The sequence below is a fragment of the Biomphalaria glabrata genome, chromosome 9 (genome assembly GCF_947242115.1).
Source record: "Biomphalaria glabrata chromosome 9, xgBioGlab47.1, whole genome shotgun sequence".
NCBI classification, from domain to species: domain Eukaryota; kingdom Metazoa; phylum Mollusca; class Gastropoda; family Planorbidae; genus Biomphalaria; species Biomphalaria glabrata.
The window spans coordinates 45,586,843-45,610,199 of record NC_074719.1 but is presented as its reverse complement, the minus strand read 5'-3'; the positions used below and the strand labels follow the sequence as shown (position 1 = coordinate 45,610,199).

General features: G+C 37.5%; 2 protein-coding genes across 3 annotated transcripts; one reads left to right on the top strand and one right to left on the bottom strand.

Moving 5' to 3' along the window:
- Positions 1-1,743: 1,743 nt before the first annotated feature.
- Positions 1,744-13,040, top strand: LOC129928035 (uncharacterized). 2 transcript variants are annotated; one of them, XM_056039983.1, is made up of 8 exons: positions 1,744-1,807; positions 4,209-4,292; positions 6,390-6,465; positions 6,554-6,637; positions 8,330-8,362; positions 9,307-9,390; positions 10,719-10,817; positions 12,814-13,040. In XM_056039983.1, the coding sequence occupies exons 1-8, from the start codon at positions 1,784-1,786 to the stop codon at positions 12,954-12,956; spliced, it is 627 nt and encodes a 208-aa protein (XP_055895958.1). In that variant the 5' UTR covers positions 1,744-1,783; the 3' UTR covers positions 12,957-13,040. The 2 variants fall into 2 exon arrangements, with proteins under 2 accessions (XP_055895958.1, XP_055895959.1); XM_056039984.1 differs by lacking the exon at positions 1,744-1,807 and adding an exon at positions 3,232-3,319.
- Positions 13,041-16,252: 3,212 nt separating this feature from the next.
- Positions 16,253-18,660, bottom strand: LOC129928411 (lectin BRA-3-like). The gene is made up of 3 exons (XM_056042658.1): positions 18,644-18,660; positions 17,556-17,708; positions 16,253-16,887 (listed from the first exon to the last, which is right to left on the bottom strand). Exons 1-3 carry the CDS (start codon positions 18,658-18,660, stop codon positions 16,491-16,493), a joined length of 567 nt encoding a protein of 188 aa, XP_055898633.1. The 3' UTR covers positions 16,253-16,490.
- Positions 18,661-23,357: the final 4,697 nt, after the last annotated feature.

Here is a 23,357-nt window from a genome sequence, read left to right as displayed (position 1 = left end):
AATCGTCACTAGAGTGTCCGTGGAGGTGGGGGTGGGAAGGGGTAGATGACTAATGTGATAGAGAACTGCTATTCTGAAATGGGGCGCTAAATAGCTCTCCTCCAAGGGCGATTGCATATCGATTGTGCCTGGTTCTAGTTAAATTCCATTAAGTGATCCATTTTTTTTTTAAATGTCAAGGACGCCATCCCAAAATTTCACAGTTGCCAACTCAAAAAAACAACTACTTTATGCTACACATGAAACAGCGGAGCCATTGGATTCTATATTGCTGAGAAGTCCACGCAAATGACTAAAAATCACTAAATGATTTACCAGCAAACTTCGCTTGTCCATACTTCCGTATTCTGTACACAGGATATACCAAAGGACATTCTATTTGTGCATTTGCCTCAAATGCGGCCAATTACAACAAGCAAAATACATTTTTAAAATCCTTTTTTTAAAAAAAGCTTGTCTAAGGAGATAAACAATGCACTTACAACTATATCTCTCTATAATGTAGAAGTTATTTCCCTTATTCGATATCAAACAAAATAAACAATTATCAATAATTAATTGACTAATTGATTTTTAAAAAAAACTGGTTCATGTTTTGCTAGGTACAATAAATAATTGTGTAAAGTTTCAACTTGATCCCAGAATGTGTGGGAGAAATAACGTCTATAATTATCTAATGGGACAAAACCCTTACAGATTTAGCCATATATTTCATCATCATCATCATCATCATCATCATTCCTTTCAGTTCCTCATGGAACATAGGGCCTTGACAAAAACACGCCACTCTCCACGGTCTCTTGCTAGTTTTTTTATGGTTTCCCAGCTCCTCACGGATCTCTCGGCTTCATCTAGTACACTGCGTCGCCATGTTCTTTTTGGTCTTCCTCTGCGTCTTGTTCCCTGGGGGGTTCCACTCTTAGGCCTGCCTAGCTCTGTTGCTGGTATCTTTTCTAAGGGGTGACCAATCCATCTCCACTTCCTCTCTAAGATCTGCACTTCTATATTTTTCTGTCCACTCATCTCCCACAGTTTGGTGTTTTCTACTTTTTTATACCAGTGTATTTATATGTATATGTAAATAGGATTAATTTCCCTTTTGGAATTAAACAAAATAATTAATGATCAGCAATTAATTGACGTATTTGTTAATTCGCTTTATCAATTCACGTAGTGTCAACGTCAAGGAATAATTGTGCAAAGTTTTAACATGATCTGAGAATGGGTGTGGGAGAAATATCTTGAACAAACGTTTTAACAGACAGGCGGACAGACAGAGTTGATATGAAGAGTAAAGTAAAGATGCTCTTTCAGAAAGTGCGTCAGATGATGTAAAGATCACATGTGTCTGTGGCCCACGGTTAACGAAGGTGTCATGTGGCCAGCACAACGACCAACCGCTTTTTACTTTTTCTTGTACGTTTCCCAGGTACCCATTAGAGATTCAGAGACGCCCTTAAGATCCCCCCCAAAAAAAAAAAATCTTCACCAGGATTCGAACTCGGGACCCCTTGGCTCGGAAGCCAAGCTTCTTACCACTCAACCATCTTGCCGCCCAAATAGTGATATAAGCTTTTTTTTTAAATTATTTTTAATCTCATAATGGTCAAAGTCTTAATCTTCAACAAGCAGCTGATTGCTCATGGTGTGAAGACGGGCAACTTTACCCAAGCTAGAAATGTTTACACTTTGTTGACACTAACCGTTAATTTAGTTAACTTTGCATTGATCGTGTGTGTGTGTGTGTGTGTGTGTGCTCCATACTATTCAGGTAAAGGCTTTGATGTTGAAACATTTAGTACCGAATGTAAGTAAATATTTACAAAGGAATCTTTTAAATGAGTGAATCAATAGTACGTTCAAGGGTTTCTAACTAGTCTGTGTTAATGGTTTTATCTTATCTTATATAATACAGACGTTACTTCAAAAAAGAAGAGGATTACGTCCTACACGTCATGCATTTAGTCATACATGTTAACCAATGACTTAAATTCTGCTAAGTCACTGGTTTTCCTGGCTAGCTCAGGCAACCCATTCCATGCACTAATAGCACTAGGGAAGAAGGAGCGTGTGTACACATTTGTCCTAGCATATGGGACGAGGAATGTACCTTTATCTTTGTGTCTTGCAGAGTATTTTATTACAATTTTGTTTTTGTATTTGAAGATTATGGTTCAGTGTTTTATGTATAATTAATTTTTTATTAAACGATCTCCTACTTGTATTTGTTAAAAGGTTACATAAATGGTCTTTACAAAAGATTCCTTGAAGGTATGTTCAAGAGTTTTCTAAGTTATTCATTCAATGTGTGCCCTACATGATTTATCTATATGTTTTTTTAATGGTTAATGGTTAAGTTGTTTATTCAGTGGTTTTTCTAAATGTTTGAGTTTTTGGCACGTCGGCACAATTTAGGCCAAGTCGTGCCCGTAGTCCTTCAAGAATTACTCTCCCTTCATATGATTGATTCAATAGATTGCTAAATGATTGATTTCATGTTTTACTACATGATTGATTCAATGGTTTACTTAATGATTGATTTAATGGTTTACTAAATGATTGATTCAATGGTTTACAAAATGATTGGTTCAATGGCTTACTAAATGTTTGATTCAATAGTTTACTAAATGAGCCTTTTGATTATTTGTTAATTAATATATTAAATAGTGTTGTGTTTTTTCCCAACTGACTTGCTAACTGGTGATAAATTATGGGATGTGTTTTTGTATGCATTTAACTTGTGCACAGATAAACAAATCAGATATAGGCTTGAAAGTTTATTCTTTTTTTTTACGAAATCTGACTCTACACACTACCACTGTTAATTACAGCAGGTGTGTAGACTATTGACTTATCGACTCACCCTGACACTAAGTGTACACGCAAAGTGACACTGACCTATAGAGACACACACACACACACACACAGAGTGTTGTAAATTTTCTCTTGTTCACTTTGACATTGTTTTGCCTTTTTTCGATAAGACAATTCCTCTATTCAGCTTGCGAACTTCATCGGCAAAACATGGAACCTGGACTCGGATCTCGAACGATTTTCCTAGAACTTTGAGAGTTTATGTGTATCTGAGGGAGGGGGGAGGGGATACTTGCTAATTGGCCACATAGAGAAAACTTTGGTTTGAACGTTATAGGTTGTTGTTGTTTTTTTTGTACATAATAATCTTAAAAATACAATTGGGTCTGCAGTTCGTCAAGACAGGCTTTACCTTGAGCACACGTGTCTGCGGGTATTCCCGCATGGATGCGTGATTAAAGAGTTAAAAACACAGTTCAATTAGCGCACCGTCTTCTAGGTCCAGGTCTGTATCACTCTCGTTAGGTTTTTATATATACATTTACAAGATTTATACATTCGATTGATTCAGGGGGGGGGGGGGGGGGGTAAAGGAAGTTATTTTTTTCTTAGATCTATTATTTATTAAGTTTTTAACAAGTAAAGTTCCCTTTCAGACCTTGATGATGTTAAGGTCAACTGTTTCTGTGGTCTACGGTCAACAAGGGTGTTACGTGGCCAGCACAACGACCAACCGCTTTTACTTTTCCCCAACTAATGCCAGGTACCCATTAGAGCTGGGTGGACTAAGACTCATCAGGATACGAACTCGGGACCCACGGTTCGGAAGCCAAGCGCTTTACCGCTCAGACACCGCGCCACCCATTCATTTTCTCTTAAAAACTATTTAAAAAGCAAAATAATCGCTCTTACAGCAGTCGACTAGCTTTATAAAGGAGGAATTCGTCTTTATATATATATATAATATACTGTTACTTAGACGTTTGTGGTCGAATTAAACATTAAGGAAAGAAAAAAAAAATTCTGACTCTCGAATTTTAAACACGCAAAATAAAATGTAAAAAAAAAATTCAAAGCTCAAAGCTTATGGCCATGTCAAGCGAGATTTATTTCCTCTAAACAACATTGAAATTTATTAATTAATTACCATCAAATAATAAACTAATTGGTTAATTTTTTATTGATTTATTTTTTTGGTTAGGAACCATAAATAAATGAACAAAGTTTGAACTTCATCCAAGAATGGGAAGTGCTAGAAATTTCGTGTACAAAAGTTGCCCATGACAGACAGACAGACAGACAGACTGGGTTGATATAAGCTTTTTATCAAGTTCTTTAATGGTTTACATTCGACACATCTAAATGTATTTTGAACCCAACGTATACTTATGCAGGCGCAGACAACTCCAACATCTTCAGGAATCATGTTCAATATTCAATTGTTACTGGCCTTGATCACATTGACGCCTTTTCTTCAGGTAAAAATGTTTGTAAAATGTTTTACATGTCCCTTCAGAGTTGAAGATAATCCACTTCCTAGTCCAAAACTTCCGCAGGAGGACCGGGGTGGGGCATCGGGCAGGGTATGAACCCGGGATCATTTATCAAAGAGATGACGTGTTATTTGTGAAAGATCAGACCTAGTGTAGTGACTTAGGAATAAGATGTAGAATCTTAGTTTCACAGTTGTTAAATTTCTAGTTCATGAAAGATTCAAAGCGTATTCCTATTGACATTATTGATTGCTGTGCATTCAAAGTGAGAAACACTTCTATTAAGACATGAAGTTTCTCACAAACCTTTTGGTAAGGCTCTGAGACCTTGGTTGCAGCTACATACTGAGATGAACTCCAATTGGTGGCAAGGCTGGAAGGATCAGTCCTCCCGTAGAGCCTTGGCGAGAAACTCTGCTGTTAGGCGTTGTGCCTGCAGCTACATACTAGAAATTGTCATGTAGAGTTGTGCAGTCGCACTTAGAGCCCTAAGGCCAGCAAAAGCAAACAAGAGCTCCCTTCTACTGGCATGAATGAACGGCGTACACCTCATATACATCGTTCTCTCTGACACAATCCAAACTATTCCAGCGCTGCAGACTCGCTCCGTAATAGGAATACGCTGGTAGGACTGCCAGACAAGAACAGATAACCCTGTTCTACTAGACGCTGGTGTGGACAGTTTAGAAGCAGCACTTTACCATTCTACAGCTGCTCGGACGCCTGTCCCATGTAGGGAATGATTGCGAGTCGATTCTCTTAGCGCAGGGGTTCTCAACCTGTGGGTCGCGATTGATGATTTGCCAGGGGTCGCCTGAGACCATCGAAAATATGGACTGTTATTGTCTATGCATCTATTGCTATATGTGTGTGTGGGGGGGGGGGTCGCGGAAGAGTGGGGGGTCGTAAAAAGGGGTCGCCGAACATAAAAGGTTGAGAACCGCTGTCTTAGCGAGTTAAATGAGGACGGCATCAAAGAGGCTCCTCCCTCCCTGAAAGCGCTATGAAGATCAAAGCAGGAGCCATTTCTCCTCACCATCAAAGAGGAAAGCAGCCGTCAGCAGGAGGCGTCTGAAGGAAACAGCTAGAGAGATTCCCCACGAAGGTTGTGGGGCGCACACACACATCTGAGACCCCAACGAGAGGGACCTTGCCGAAGCCAGGTGTTGACTACGAAAGACAAATAAATTAGACCCAAGGCGGACAACGACAAAATGTCCAGATCGCAACAAGGTTTGCTTGATCAAGTGAAGTACTGCACTCCTCCTTAATCTTAGGAATTGAAGACATTTCCTTATACCCGAAAAGGGAGGGGGTGGACGCAGGTATACAGTGATTAAAAAAAGAGAGAAAACACGGAGTTCTTATAATTGCTTCATTTATTAGACAAACGAACTAAAATATTCCCTTTTAATTAAAGCATTAATTTAATTTGAGTAATACTGTCTGTATTCCTCTTTCATCTTCGGACTTGAAGACAAAGCTTTATTATCTTTATAACGTACATGTTTTATTGGATAGGTCATTGTTATATACTATCCTAGAGTGTGATACAGATATAGTAGAATGCCAGTAGGTCGACTTCCACAGGACATCCTGTGTGGCGATCTAATAGAAGGCAGGAGAGCCGCTGGCCGCCCACTTTTACGTTATACGGATGTATGCAAACGCGACATGAAGCTCTTCAAAATCGACACTGGCAACTGGGAAGAGGTGGCACTGGATAGATCCACGTGGAGAGAGAGCATAAAGGAAGGGTCACGGATTGCAGATGTCATGCACAACAGAAGCAGAAAGAAGGGTGATAATGCAACGGCGCCTGGTGATCACATATGCCCAACCTGCGATCGCAGCTGTGTATCAAGGATTGGCCTCTTTAGTCACACAAGAAGTTGCAAAGGGAAAAGATCGTCTCTCGAGACGTAAAATGCCACAGATGCAACTATAGTTATATTCCATGTAATATGGGCTAAGTTGTACACCAAAAAATTTACCCCAAAAATATGTAAGATAAGCGATGTTAAAATAACATGCCCAGAGAGGCCATGCGCGCATATAATATTAATATGATTATTATTTCAGGCTCAGGATGATTCCCATATAGACCTCTATTACAAGGCAATAAGACTGGAACACTTTGTGACTACACTTAAGAAAGGTGTTTGTTTTACTTCTAGTTCCTGCAGTAGTGTTTTAGTTTCATTATATGTAGAAACAATTTCTCTCTCTATCTAAACACATTTCAGAAACTCGTGTCCCTGATGTGATGGTCAAAGCTTCCTACATCTTTATGGATTTTTCATCTTTTAATAAATACAGTCAGGTGTACAGTAAGTTTAAGTCTATGTGTGTAACATTATGCTCGGTGTGTAGTTAAGTGTGTGTAATGTTTAACTTAGCGTGTAATGTGTAGTTTTTCTGTAATGTAATGTGTAATAATTAGTTTTGTTTGTAGTTTATTTGTGTTACCTTATTAAGAAAAGTGTGTAGTTAGGTGCGTAGCTTAGTATCTTATATGTAGTTTAGTCTGTAGTTAAATATATAATGAATGTTTTAATATAAAGTTTAGTGTTTAATTTGTAGTTACGTATGTAGTTTAATATGCCGTTTAATCTGTAGTTAAGTGTGTTTAAAATTAGAGTATCTGCAAGTTACCACTGATTCAGGGATCAAGAAATGTCTTTAACCATCGTACAGATCCACATGAAATTTCGTACACAGGTTCCTTTTACCTCCTAGACCAGCGGTTCTCAATCTTTTAAGCTCGGCGACCCCTTTTTACAATTCCTCACTTTGCCGCGACCCCCCCCCCTTACACACACACAGCAATAGAAGAGTAGACAATAACAATCCATATTTTCGATGGTCTTAGGCGACCCCTGGCAAATCGTTAATCGACCCCCAAGGGGGTCGCGAACCACAGGTTGAGAACCCCTGTCCTAGACGCTCACCAAGAACGGTTTTTGATAGATTTGCAACCTGTCGACCACTGTTAGCGAAAAAAACCGCAAGCTTTAAATCAAACCTTTGTATTTTATTTTCCCCAAAAGGCCGCAGTCTAGTTAGAAAGCATGAAAAAGATAGCAAGACAATTTCTTTAAAGTAAACTCTTTCTTTTTTCCAAAGTCTACTTTTTTTAATATACTTTACGTCTGGATGTCTGCCTGGTCGTGAGGTTTGCGCGCTGGACTGTCGTTCGGATTTATCGATGGTCGAGGGTTCAAATCCTGCCCGCTCCCATCCCCCGTCGTCCTGCGGGAGGTTTGGATTAGGAAGTAAACTATCTTCAACTCTGAAGGAACATCCGAAACATGTAAAACATTTTACAACATTTCCGCTTCCTTTAAGACGCGGACATAGACACACATAAATATAGACTGGAAAAAGGAAATAACTTCATGTAACTTGAAAACATATAGATATATCGATTGTTGTCGGATTTCCGAATTCTGAAAAGTTGCATGATCATCAGTCTTAGAGATTAAACAAAACTACACTGCTGTATAATAAAGTCATATACATAAATAAATATAGACTGGCCGAAGGAAGTAACTTCATGTAACTTGAAAACATGTATATCTATTGTTGTCGGATTTCCGAACTATGAAAAATTGCATGATCTTCATTCTTAGAGATTAAACAAAACTACACTGCCTCCTTATTCACAATATATAATATAGGTGTGTATAGATATGAATACTTAACTTTTATACTGCTCATAAATGCTGTATAATAAAGTACACGAAATTGCAAGTCACAAATTTTCGTTTCGTAAAACTTTTTTATCGGCTAGTCTTTATTTATTTATGTCTATGGACGCGGTCTAAAAAAAAAAAACAACAAAAAAAAACAACTAGCAAGTTAGACATAGATCTGTATTCAATACAGTAGAATAGCCATCGCTCCTCCTTACAGTGTGTTCTAAGGTTTTCTGTTAACGTACTATATATCCCACCAACTAAAAAAAAATATATCTCTAGATAATTTAATGACACACTTTTTTTTTCTGCTTTACTTTCTAGTTGACGAAATTTTAGAACGAAACGAAATAGAAGGTAAGTTAAATAAAAAGTTTTTTAAAAAATAAACGAAAAAATAAAAATAACTGTAAGAGATGTTAAGCTTTGAATTTGAAAAGTACTTAGGAAGTACCTAGTACAGTATTTCATGTGGCTACGCAGTCCCAGCTGAGACTTACATATTTTCCCCACACCCTGTGCAGGCATAACCGTTGTGCGGTGGTGGTCGATTCTGGTTCTTTTTTCGCTGTCTAGGTCTGTCATTTGGTAGTGGTTATCAAAATAAAATATACTGATGTTAGTTTACTGATCAAGCTACCGTATGGTTGTTATTGCCGGAAGTGGTACTAGATGTAGGCACGTCATTACCTATACAATGCTTCCAATGGAATGGGTCTCAAACTCTGAAAAACTGTCAACCTCATGGCCTTCAAGACAGGCTTTGACAAATAGCTGAAAAAAAGACAAGGGAGAGAAACAGGCTTATAAACCAGGAAGAACAGGAGGGGGTCCATTAGCCTTGGTAAGCTACCACAAGAAAAACTATGAATCCAACATATATATTGTTGTCTGCAGGGAATTTAATTTGGTCTACCCCAATATCACTAGTTGTCTTCTCGTTGAGTGTCACGACTTTCGTGAGAGCTCTCCGTCTCAATAGTTCAGAGCTTATCCGCTACCAGCAATTTTGCTCTATGTTCGTGAGATCAAAATGGCGCCTGATTTGATCTTCGTGGCGCTTCCGGGAGGCGCTCCTGTTACGCCATCTCACCTAAAGCTCGATCTCCTTTGATTTGATATGCTGTAGTCCTACGGGATAAGTGTCCGAGAGTGAGTGAGAGAGAGAAAGAAAGAAACAGACAGACAAAAATTGTATGTGGAAATTCAAGTTAAAAAATAAAGTTATTCAAAGTTACAATTAATTTGTTATATATTATCTATTGACTATATATGTAACTAATGTAAAATATTAATTTCAGTCTCTTTGGACAACTTAACTAAGAGAATACAAAACCAGTTCTATATTTTGACGACGCTTTCAGCAAATCTGAACAAAATTCTTGGCAAGTAACTGTTTCAGCACCTGGCTTCACATCTATAGTTACATTCACAGCTTAATTGTGCATCCTTACTGAAGCGTCTATATGTATTGTTATTTATTTATTTTTTTTATTTATTTTTATTTTTACTTTTTTTTATTTTATTTTTTTTTTATTTATATATTTTTTTATTTTTTTTAAATTTTTTTTTTATTATTATTATTATTTATTTTTTTTTTATTATTTTTTTTTTTAATTTAAAAATTTTTTTTTTAATTTTTTTTTTAATTTTTTAACATTTTTTTTTTATTTTTATTATTTTTTATTTTTTATTTATTTTTTTTATTTTTTTTTTTATTATTTTTTTTTAATTTTTTTTATATTTTTTTTTCTTTTTCTTTTATTTTTGTATTTTTTTTATATTTATGTATTTATGTTGTCCCCTCCTCATCATGAACGCAGTTCGAGCCATTGTTTTGTCTAATACACGGCTGTGTGTGTCGGCTCTGTTGAAATTGTTGGTGACCACGGGTGTGGCGAGGTGGTGGTGGGGGTGGGGCTGGGCTAGTTGGGGCATGTGACCACTGACCACTGGCCTGGTAATCTGCATACGGGCGTATGACTCTGGACAAAAAAGAATGTGTTACTGCTAGGCGGTGTTGTCGTTTCCAAGGTCCCAGGTTCAAACCCTGTTATGTAAGTTTCACTCATTTGTTTCGACTGTATACTAAATGTTTAAGTATCGCTTGCGTTGATACCAAAATGATGCCCTGGGTAACGCCTGGGTTTGCACACACAAGATGTCACATACAAAGCTAGTTCAAGAATTAAAAAACCAACATAATATGTATATTAAAATAGCAAAGAATAAAATCCATAGAAGAAAGAGTGAGAGCTCTAACTACAGACTACATCTTTCAACTTTGTGTGTGTGTGTGATTTTCTCCATTTTTTCCGATGTTTCTGAGGACCGGATATCACCGTGTAGCAGGCCGGATCTGGCCCATGGGTCGTATTTTGGGCATCACTTTTACAATATCCCTTACCAAGGAGAATAACTCTACCCAAATAAGAGCATACAGTTGTATACACAACGTGAACACGCAGTTGTTAAACTAACTACTTGTCTGATGTTGGAGTTTCAAATCGTAAATATTTCTTTTAATGTACAGATGTTCATTTATCTCATTTATTTCAAACACACAGCATAAGTTCAAAGAAAATAATCACAATTATGCTAATATTTAAAACCTAAATATATTACACATATTTATATGTAATGTAGAATTGGAATATAAGTACTTCATTGTGAACGACATCATATCAAAACTAAACAGAAAAGTTAAATTAAGTTCGCAGAAGTCAAGACCTGAACTACGTAACGTTGGCATCAACACTAATGGCATCATCAGCAATCCTTGACACCGTGATGACCCTTGGCCTTTTATTAGGTAATATAGCTCAACATAAATCTGGGTTTCTAATATTGGTTTGATTTCACTGTGTGTATCTGCTATTGTTTTGAAAGTTGCTCCATAACTGATAATGAACGGCCGTTTGGTTGTAGCCGTTAACCGAGAAGGCTTTGGACTTAGTTGTCTTGTCAGAGACGACCTCGGCGGATTCCCAGATTAACTGTTTGAATCGCCAGCACTCTTAATTATCTTATTTCATTGATGACCTTTCACCTGTTCTCATTTGTTTAGGTGGAATTAGCTGTTATCTCCGCTTAAACAGAGTCAACACTCTACTTGTTAGGGTGTGTGTGTGTTTCTATGGTGACGGTGGGAAGAGGTTAGCGGTTGGTTGTGAATGATGCAACATAGGTGGCATTGTCGTCATTTGGTCTTAGTTAGGGGAGACGACTCCAGAACGTGAGACTGAAAGGTTGTGTTATTGTAGTGTGTTAGATTTTATTAAAGGTATTACTCAAGTCTGCTAATTTCAATTATCATAAGTTGATTTTGTCTTTATTATAAATATAGTTATATTTAGTTATGTTCACAAAAGGAAGTTATTCAAGTTATTTGATGTTTTATTAGTTAAGATATTTAACGCCTACAACGGTTTAGTTGTCTACCAGCAGTTTGGTGCTACAGGTCAACAACCGGTAACAACACTACCCAAGACACGGCCAAGAGGTGTCCAACAAGTTCTAAGCAGCCATTCTACCTGAACTATTTGTTGTAGGCGCAATAATTTCTTAATGCCGAACTATTTGCTATAGGCGCATTAATTTATTAATGCCGAACTAGAACAAACCCCTATATTATAATGATGTGCATCTGGTCATAGTCAATATGTACTGCCTTTTATTCTAATGTAGCTATCAGTCGATACAGAAATGAACGAATAAGATCTTAGAAACAAGAAAAACATACTTTTTAAAAAGACTACCTTTTTTCCAATCAATTACTAATGAATGTAACTTTAAAAAACAATGGAATATTTTGTACCACCCCTCCCCTTCTTTTTTCCTCCGAGAAAGAATCATCGTTTAACGAATGTATAGATCTGCTTCACTATTTCAATGAAGGGACTTTAGATCTATCTAGATTTAGAAGACCATGAGTTTAACCACTCAGCCAGCGCGCCCCGGCTGATTAGTTAGTCGATAATTTAATACGTTGATAAGCTGTGTGATTAATTAGTAGTTGGCTATTACTTTGTTTATTTCACATGCTGATAATACATGTATATATATATATGTTTTCTTCGACTCAACACTATCTTTCGACCCACACATAAGTCAGCTCTGCATGGGTCTTTATCTGCAGCTGCGTAAATTAGGCCAGATCCGACCATATTTAACAACGGAGTCAACAAAAACGCTAGCTGTGGCATTCATACTCTCCCGCCTTGACTACTGTAACGCCGTTCTAGCAGGTATACCTGATGACGAAATAGCTAAACTGCAACGTATACAGAACAACGCCGCACGAATAGTACTTAGATAAAACAAGACAAGATTCTGCTACTACGCTCTTGTGCATGCTCCATTGGCTTCCCGTGAAAGCGAGAATCGATTACAAGGTCGCCACACTTTGTCATCAGTGTATATATAACAATGAGATGCCCTGGTACCTTAGCGAACTGATTACTCCATATGTCCCACAGAGAGCCCTGCGCTCAATGGACTCAACGCTTTAAGTGGTGCCACGTTTCTCCCTCAAAAGCTACGGTCTGCGGGCTTTTTCAGTGCACAGACCAAAAGTATGGAACTCGCTCCCCATTGATCTCAGACAGACAATATGCTACACCACTCTTAAGAAGAACATTAAGACTTGTCTGTTTAAAACTTTTTAAGATCAGTTTGTCATTTTAGCTCTCGTGTTTGTGTTTGTAATGTTATTACAGCGCACTGAGCCTACATTTTGTTTGTTAACAGCGCTTTATAAATAAATTCATTATTAATTATTATTATTATTTCTCATTTGGCTGCAACAGGTCACCTAGAAGACAAGAACGCGACAATATCCTACAGCCAGGAGAATGGTTTCCTACAGGGCGAAATGGTCGGCTCAGATCCGTGTCGGGGGGATATGTGTGTCCCTTGTCTCGGTCTGCAGTGCAAGAAGCCAGATAGCTAGACTGATAAGTACGCGGAGGTCTAGAGTTCAAATCTGTATCAGAGATTTAATTTGGATGGAAATTAAATGTTGGTCGTCTCAATCCTTTCTCTGTTGGTTTCATTGAAGTTAGCCTTTAAATACTTCAAACTAGTTGTCACTTTCACTTACGTTCTAAACGTTCAATAATATATATAGATATGGCTCATCATTTATCGGGAGACAATGGATATGGCTCATCATTTATCGGAAGACAATGGATATGGCTCATCATTTATCGGGAGACAATGGATATAGATCCTCATGTATCGGAAGACAATGGATATGGCTCATCATGTATCGGAAGACAATGGATATGGCTCCTCATGTATCGGAAGACAATGGATATTGCTCCTCGTGTATCGGAAGACATTGGATATGGCTCCTCGTGTATCGGAAGACAATGGATATGGCTCCTCTTGTATCGGAAGACAATGGATATGGCTCCTCATGTATCGGAATACAATGGATATGGCTCCTCGTGTATCGGAAGAAAATGGAAATGGCTTTTCATGTATCGGAAGACAATGGAAATGGCTCCTTCTGTCTCGGAAGACGATGGATGCGCCCAGGTGAGTCACTGGCTTTGGCTTCGTCTTGAGACGGGGCAGAATCTGGAGTGACTGATCAAGCCATTTCTGAAGCGGCAGAGTTTAACACAGTTCGTGCATGCATCTGTCCTAGCTAGCTGAGAGGGTAGCTTTCTTCTTCTTTCTCTTGACTGATCCAACTTCGTTTCTTTTGCACTCGGAGAAGTTCGTACCAGCAGGCACAGTCTGTCTCGATGCGCTGCATAAAGATCAAACGAAGATGCTATTTAACTTTGATTATTAAAAGAAATATTAAAATATGGCGGCTTCTCAAGGAAACAGAGAGAAACTAGAAGGGGTGTAAAGTAGAGCCATTAGATTTATTACAAAACGAATGTACACATTTGACATCATTAAATCACTTCAGAGCAGACGACTTCAGAGCAGACGAATTCAGAGCAGACGACTCAAAAAGTAAAAGTAAAAAGTAAAGTTCCCCTTTCAGACCTTGTGGTCTATAGGGCAGATGATGTAAAGTTCATCTGTTTCTGTGGCCTACGGTTAACAAGGGTGTCATGTGGCCAGCACAACGACCAACCGCCTTTACTTTTCCCTAATTAATGTCAGGTACCCATTAGAGCTGGGGGACTCAGTGTCATGACACTATTCTTTGAAAGTTGTCGTAACTGAATTGAGTGTCAGGACAGTTTTGGCACTATTCCTTGAAAGAAGTCTTAACTTAATTCAGTGTCAAGACAGTTGGCACTATTCCTTGAAAGAAGTCGTGACGTAATTGAGTGTTATGACACCAGGGCCCGCCTTAGGAAGAAAAAATAGGCAGCAGCCTAAGGTCTCCGATTGATGTGGGCCTGGCAAAGGAATCAAAACAATTTCTTTAGTGAAGAAATATCGAAACTTGTGTCCCCAATGTTATCGTTGAAGTACACTCGGCATTAAATCAATTGTGTCTTTTCAATTTGTTCGCTTTTTTTTTTCTATTTCTCTATTTCATTTGGGGAGCCACCAAATTCACTTCGCCCTAGGCCTTCAATTATCTAAGGCCGGCCCTGTTGACACTATTACTTGAAAGAAGTCTTAATTGAATTATTATTATTAAGTCACAATTTGTAAGTCCTCGTTTCTGAACTAAATGTACTGACACTATTACCTTAGAGTAAGCCGAGGCTAAATTGGGTCAAATTACACTAATACTTGTATGGTTGTAAACAGATGTAGGCCTACCGAGACTATTAACTTTCCCAAACCTAACTGACGATACCAATGTTGATTTGACCCCATTAAATTAATTTAATTTTTGGTTTTATAAATTTTAATTTTTGTTTTATTAAAAGAGCATGCATTCTTTTATAATTATATACCTAATTTAAATATTCCCTGATAACATCCAAAAAAAAGTTATTGAAGTTTATTCATAACAGGGGAGTGAACACACAAATGAGCAAAATGAAGAATTCCATTGGAACGTGGAAAAAAACTACGAAGTGAAAAAGTTAATAGCCAAATGTCACACTTGCATGGAAACATCTCGTAAATATACCGATGTAGAGACAATACAACTCAGGCGCCCACTGTCAAGAAACTGCATATCAGCTCTTGATGGCAAGATGTCTAGGATGATTCTCGCTGTTGCTAGTCAAATATAGATTGATGTGTGGTACAACGAAGCAGGACGTTTTGGCGACGCCGTTTTGGCGACGCCGTTTTGGCCCCGCCGTTTTGGCGCGAAGGTCGTTTTGGCGCGAGCCGTTTTGGCGCGAAATACGTTATGTACGTTTATTGTATTATTTCTTGTAAAAGAATTATTCATATCTATGTTTTGCTTGAGTGTTTGTATTAAGACATATTTTTCACGTACTAAATGTAAATGTGTGTTTGTTTTTCACACCATTTCATCTTTAATAAACATTTTGGCTTGTGTATGTGTGTTTATTAAGAGGCACACTTTTATTTTCAAAAAAGTTTTTTAAGATATTAGGCCTACTTTAAAATTAAAAACAAAATGAAACGATGATAGACTAAAAATTGATGCATTTATTTGTTTACATTAACATTGGTTTATTTAATGACTGTATGGTATCTCCAGCTATACATACCAAACACTTGCTAATAATAAGTAAAAATATAATACATGTACCATGTTTCTCAAAATACTAAGTTAAGTATACATAGACACCATGGTTATTTGCCTAAGTCGCTGGAATTCAAGGGTTCATTAAAAAAAGCTACGTGCTTATTAAATTATCGTCAAATGATATCTCGCGCCAAAACGTCCCGTCGCCAAAACGGCTCGCGCCAAAACGTCCCGTCGCCAATACGGCGGGGCCAAAACGGCGGCGCCAAAACGTCACGTACCGGTGGTACAAACAGCAAGCCACACTGGACAGTTTCTCTCTCTCTCTCTTGTCTTAGCACTGATCCTGGATCCCACGTCACAGTCCGTATAGTCTTGATGTGATATGTACTTGTATAAATCTACCGTCTCTGACCCTGACTGACATTGACTCTAACTGCCACTCTTGACTGTCACTACGACTGTCACTCCTGGTCCCTTAGAATTAATTCCTACATGTTGTCTCTGGCAAACAACTCACACCTATTGGAGCCAAGATCGCGAGCCAGCCTCGGCGACTTGCTCCCAATGTTTGTATGTGTTTTGATCACCAGAAAACGCCTAGCACACGACACACGTCCCTGCTAACACAAGATGGCGCTGTGTCCCGACTGACCTAAACACTCTCTGTATATAGGGGAGACCCTAACCCACGGCTAAACTAACGCTACTAAATCGTCCGTGTCTGTCCCATCCTACGGGTATTGAGTCGCCCTACAAGCTAGACATCTAAGAGTCACACTATTCCTACCCTTTGTCTGTACTCTGTCAAGTCTGTCGGTGAGCCGTGGAAACACCTTACAAAATAATTAACTTTGCTCACACACCACCCAACTGCACAGTGCGAACCTGCCCTTAAGGTGTAATGAGAAAAAGACCACACTTGACATACTGAGGCTGTTCGCATATGTAAGACAGGTTTCTACTGCAGTCCGTGTCGTCCGCCGAGTCTGTGTTGGGCACTCTGTAGATGCAGTCTCCATCGCCGAAAGGCTTGGTCTTGCTGAAGGCAAGGTTCATCCACTCGGTGGCCACAATCCGGCCATCTGACCAAACGTAGGTGCCCTCGGTGGCTATATCGTCCATGCCCAGCCAGTACTCATTGTTGGTCTTCTGAAAAAACTTGTAGGACGCCCATCTCTCGTAGGTGTCGGCGACCATGAGTTGAGAATCCACGCAACGACAAGTCTTCCTGGCAGTATCGTAGTCTTGTTGTACTTGATACTCGGAGTACCGGATGTAGTTGTATTGTCTGTAAAACACACGGTCAAAGATAGTCTGATAACACATAGCTTATCTTATCTTATCCGATCTATATATCTATCTATCTATCCATTATCTATCTATTATCTGTCTATCTTTACCTATCTTATCTTATCTTATATAATACAGACGTTACTTCAAAAAAGAATATGATTACGTCCTATCTATCTATCTATTTATCTATCCATTTATCTATCTTATCTATCTATTTATCTTATCTATTCTTTTGTCTTCTCTCTTACCTATTTTATCTATCTTTATCTATCGATTCATTTATCTATATATCTATCTATATATCTATCTATTTATCTATCTATCTATCTACCCATCTATCTATCTATTTATCTTATCTATTCTTTTGTCTTCTCTCTTACCTATTTTATCTATCTTTATCTATCGATTCATTTATCTATATATCTATCTATATATCTATCTATTTATCTATCTATCTATCTACCCATCTATCTATCTATTTATCTTATCTATTCTTACGTGTCTTCTCTAACTTTTCTTTTTATATATCTTTATCTATCTATCTGTATTAATCTTATCCATCTCGATATATCTCTATCTATCTGTGTATATATATATGTATGTCTATCTGTCTGTTTATCACACACAGAACACATCTAACACGGATACAATGAGTTCACTTACTTGAAGTCTACATAAGACTCACAATCATTGTCAATGAAATAGAAGTATCCTTCACTTTCATCAGGAGTAGACTTGTATGCACTTATCCCACCGCAGGGTATACAAAACTTGTTTTCACTGTTATACATGAAGCCGTAGCACTTGCTACTAAATCTTAAAAGCATTAAAGTATTAAAAAAATACATTATTTTTAATAATCAGAAATTTATTCTTAGCGCTATTGAGTCTTTGTTGTCAGTCTGTCTGTCTGTCTGTCTGTCACCTTTAGAATCTTAAAAAAGTGCTATTGACAAATCGATTTCACCTACGTCTGTATCGTTGTTTAAAAAGTTTAACGGATGCATTGGGTTTGCTTAAAGAGAAACCTTAGTTTTATTTTAATTAGTTGTTTTTTTTTATATACATAACCTAAAAACATAATTTGAAATCAAGGTTTCATTACCACGCGTAATGATCTCAGTGATAGAATCGAAACGAAAATAACTAACATTGTTATTTGTTTTGTTTTTTTTTACTTTTTTGTCTTTAAATAGATTTTTTTGAAAAAAAAAGGGGGGGGGGGCTTTTTTGCAAATAAATATAATTTTAAAATGTTAAATAGTTCCTATGTTTTATCAGCTAAATATTACCTTCTAAAGGAGTTCATGCTTTTTTCTTTAATCACAAGGTTTACAGTTCATATTCACACGTGTATGAACTATTTCTAGAACATCATTTCTAAGGCAGGGGAGATAATACACAGTTCTGAATGATCAGCATATGGTCGGTTCCGTTTAAGAACTGTGTAAAGTAAGGCTGATCCGCAGCGGCCGCTTACAAGTTATTGTAACACGAATTCCTTTAAAATTGTTTGATAATTTTGAGACATGTTTGTACATTAATAATTGTATTCGATATATTTATGGTTATTAGATAGATAGACAGACATGAAGACAGACAGACAGACAGACAGACAGACAGACAGATAGATAGATAGATATATAGATTGATTGATTGATTGATTGATTGATTGATTGATTGATTTGTGGATAAGTGGATAGATAGGTAGCTGGAAGGATGGATAGTTAGTGTGCTTTAATGTTGCTTACCTGTATCTGCAATCCATAGCACATCCAACAAAAGAACTACTGGACCATCCACTGCTTAACCGTACTGGACCGCAAAACGTGGGCAATGACCTTTTCGCGTACTTTAAAGTGGCTGAGTGGGTAACTCCGGTGACTACTAACAGGGCGACCACAGCTTCTTAAATATAAATAAATAAACAAAACTCGAGTCAGTTTTTTCTAGGTACCTTTTCATTGGTCAAAGTTTTCGTGGATCTTAAACAGTGGTCCTCAACCTTTTTTTTTGGCATGAGTACTATATAAATTAGCAAAACATATTTATTTGGCCACATAGTCGCAGAAAAATAAAACATGCAAAATATTTATTTGAAAAAAAAAACACGCTCAATGACTGCAATTTCTCTCAATACTTCAAGATTTATTTCCCCTTTTGCTGTGTAAGACAAAATTTAATTAAATACCTCTAATTTATCGGAGTAAGCTAATTAAAGCTTCATTAAAAAGAATTTGCTCAGTGCTATTTCTTGTTCATTTTTAAAAGTTTGTCTTTTTAATTTTGTTTAGTGTTGATCCAGAAAGGAGCTACTTCTTTGCAGCAGAGGTTAAGCCAATAGAGAAATTATCTCCCCGAATTGAAGTTCACCTATATATAGAATAAGCTTTATTGCTCGTGTGCCTTTCATGTTGGGCCATTATCATTTACCGTTTAGATGTATTCATTTTTAGAAAAGCTTAAATAAGCTAGACTTTGGTGTCTTAAAAAAAAAAAAAAAAGTTTGACATAGATAACAGCCATAAGACATATAGAATAATACATGTTTTCAAGTGTTACACACACACACACACAATTTTATTTACCTGTTACTATGGAAAATGTGTCCATTTGAAATCGCAACACACAGGGGAAAAAACTATTTTTAAGAAGTCGAATATCCTTTAACGCTCTTCTGGTAGATAAGCTGGTAGACAAGCTAGCAGGTATGTCAAACTAAGAGGTTGAATATAACAATAAAGCCTCCCCAAGCTGTAGTGCAACTTCAGACATGAAACCCACCTAAGCTGTCAAACATTAAACACAGACCAAACAAAACAGTAAACCCAGCAAAACAGAACAGCTTTGTCTTGGTGGATTAAATGTTTAAACCAACCAAATACTAGTGAGAGTTGAATTTAGAAACTGTAATTCAAAGAGACAATAAGAAACTATTGACGATATTTCCGCTCAATGATAGCATGACTTTTTTTCAAAGGGAAACTATTTCGTTTAGTTATTTCATCTCTACGCTGTTTGATTATCTCCCCTGCTCGAGTCCACAAGGAGAGAGAAAAAAAAAAGATGTTTAAAATTTGAATGAGATTATAAAACAAAAGTGTGACACCTGTTTGTCGAGTGTAGCTTTTAGTGAGGTCTAGTGAGGTGTAGTGAAGCGTAGTAAGGTGTGGTGAATAGACTTGTTAATTAATAATCCTTCTTGCTATTGTAAAGCTAGATAGGTACTTGATGGTAAGAGTACTTTTAGCGCAGTAGACTGGTCGTCTTTAAGTGCTAGAATGTACTCTTGCAAGGTGATAGAATAGACCCGGAGGGGGGGGGGGGGGGGCTGGGAGTAGTTTATGTATCACTGCTGACTTGTCTACAACCCGATGCCATGCGTCTCAGTCCAAATATGACTTCACGTCTTATCTTATAATTTGCAGACGCTCTTTAAAGAAAAAATACAAATAAATTAGTAAATCCATCCATCCCGAGCCGGTCCTAATTATTGCGGGACTCTATGCGAAACGGATTGCGCGGGGCCCAGTCTGTGTAATAGACTAAAACTACACGAGCTTCAATAAACCCAATGATTTTATTAGTCTCTATGTATGTTCTTTACTCCAGCCACTTGTTCTCTAAACTGCCTTCCTTTTACACACAGTCCTGACACACTGCTGTTCACTCAACCATGTACGCTCAAGGTCCACTGGTCATTTCCTACACAGGCACACACACTGCACTACCAGCAACTCAAAACTCATACACTTACTATCACAGTCTGAGCGGGGATAAGCATAATGTCAAAATTAAGACTTTTTTTTTTAAATAGAAAATACATTCGTCTTTGCAATAAATGTTTATTAAAGGAGAGATGACAATGCTGGGTTTTTTTAATCGCGTGCGGCATTGGCACCTCAAAATGACAATTTTGTCCATTTTTCAGCAGATTTTTTTTAGTTTTCAAGAGATTTCCAAGAGTTTTTCGTATATTGTGCAATTTCAGGATATTTCCAGGAGGTCCTTGAAAATGAGATGGCCATGGAAACCCTGTTATTATATATAAGTTATAATGGTTTAATTTAATAATTTACAATTAGAAGTAACGCGGGGCCTATGAAAGTGCAGGGCCCACTGAGATGTGGGTCGTCTGCAGAAGAACCATTCCAAGACTCGTAAAACTATCAATGTTATCAACAACTTTTGTTATGATTCCATGTAAATGTGTGTTAATAGAAAAAAATTAAATTAAAAACATGACTCTGACAGTGCTAGCTTTTAACAAAAGCTTTAAATATTTAATTTTTTTTATTTGGATTGGAGAAATATAGCTGAAATACTATTAATAAAATTTAAAAAAAACAAACCAATAAAAGTAAAGATAGAATTGATAAATTATGCTTTTTTAAAAAAAAAAAAGGTATATGTCATATGTAATCTAATCACTTGATTGACTTGATTTACTTGCTTTAGCCCTTTAGAGTCCAAGTGAAACATAGGGCCGCTCCAGTACCTCGCCACCGTACACTGTTCACTGGCAGTGTTTCTCGGGTCAATGTCCAACTTGTTTTGTTTTGTTTTTTTGTTTTTTTGCTTTTTTTTTATGTTACTCTCTGCCATGTTTACTTTTATCTCAAGACCTTTATCTTTCCAGGTGGGTTCCAGTTCAGCGCCTGCTTTGCAACATTTTCCCTTATCCTCCAACATGGTCTGCCCAATCCAGTTCCGTTGGCATCATTTGATTTCCTGCCCTATTGGTGTTTGTTGGTCTATTTCCAACAGATTTGTAGTTTGACAATTATTGTTGTTTTTTTTGTGTGCCATTTAGCACTCATTATAAGTCGTAAGCATTTGTTGGTGAATACCTGAAGCTTGTCTCCATTGCTATTGGGTACTCTCCATGTCTCTGCGCGAGGCCCCACAAACTGCGTGGCCGTGGGTGGGTTTTTTTCACGTCGCCTACGCGTTGCGCCGCCACTGCGCTTGCGAAGTATTTCTACAAGTCACAGATTTCTAGGATTTAATTCAAAATGTGTATGTGTGATATGCTTACAAGATGTCAGGATGGACGCTTCTACTATTTAATAGGGCGAGGTTAATTTTTAGAAAATCTCCAACTACCTTGTTCGTAAGCTGCCTGCATCCAGGGCCGGTCTTACGCCACTGCAACCTATGCGGCCGCAGTGGGCCCCGCACTTTCATAGCCCCCGCACGATGTGTATTATTTTGCTGGATAACTTCTATCTACTGTAGATGGCTTGTACGGTTAATTTGACAGTGATTTTGTACTTAGTAAAGTATGAATAAAATGCAAAGACGAATTTATTTTCTAATACAAAATCTTAATTTTCACTTATTATCCTTATCACAACCCAAAATAGGCCCCGCGCAATCCGTTTCGCATAGGGCCCCGCAAACTGTAGGACCGGCCCTGCCTGCATCTATACTTCTCTCTTCTATGTAAGTCCAAGCAAGATGGCGCCTTTGTTACGCCTGCCATTTTTTAGCTTGCCAAAGTAATTTCCCTTGCTCAAGGTCGTTCTTAATGGAGGATATAGGCCAGTGCTCTGCCTGGCGTAATTGTCAAACTATAAGCATCTTTCTACGCCACTAACTAGGAAAGAATGCATTTTTGCCACACTTCTATGACTTTTTTTCTATAAGTGTATTTATAATAAGGTTAAACTTAGATGAAGCTAATCGTGACAAGTGTATGTAAGTCCTTTTGTCATTAACCAAAAAATGTTACAATATATATGGAGAGTACAATTTTAACTATGAATCGCCTTTCAACTGGCCATCCTGTTAAACATATCTTTCTTATAGATTTTAGTGTTTGTTTTGTAATCCAATATTTTGTTCCCTGTACATACAGGCTGCTACTAATGTGTAAAAAGTAAAGTAAAAATGTAAAGTTTCCCTTTCAGACCTTACGATCTATGGGGCAGATGATGTTAAGGTCATCTGTTTCTATGACCAGCAGTTAAAGAGCAGGGTGTAGTGTGGACAGCACAACGACCAACCGCCTTTACTTTCCCCAATTAAAGCCAGGTACCTATTAGAGATGGGTAGACTGAGCCTGGCTCAGGGATGCTCTAAACATCCCGATGTTCAAAATCCCAGCATTCACCGAGATTCGAACACAATTTAATTTTTTTTTTTTTATTGAGAAACTGAATATATAGTTCATGATCATTTACACTGTTCATTATAATATGTTCAGAAATTGTGCAAACCTGACGATCATTAGGTTGACTTTCGTCTTTTATTGTAGACACAGTCGAAGTCCTTGATATTGGGATTCTTTCGAAAGGAACTGTCTTTTGGTTCTATGGAAGCTCGAAGTTTCCAAGAAACATAAACTTCTTTGACAAATGTAAATGCTTTGTTCAGAAATTATTCTTTTCTATTTTTTTTTTTTTTTAAATGCTCTTAATGCTAAAATGCAATAAGTTTTAAAAAATAACGCATTTATTTTTA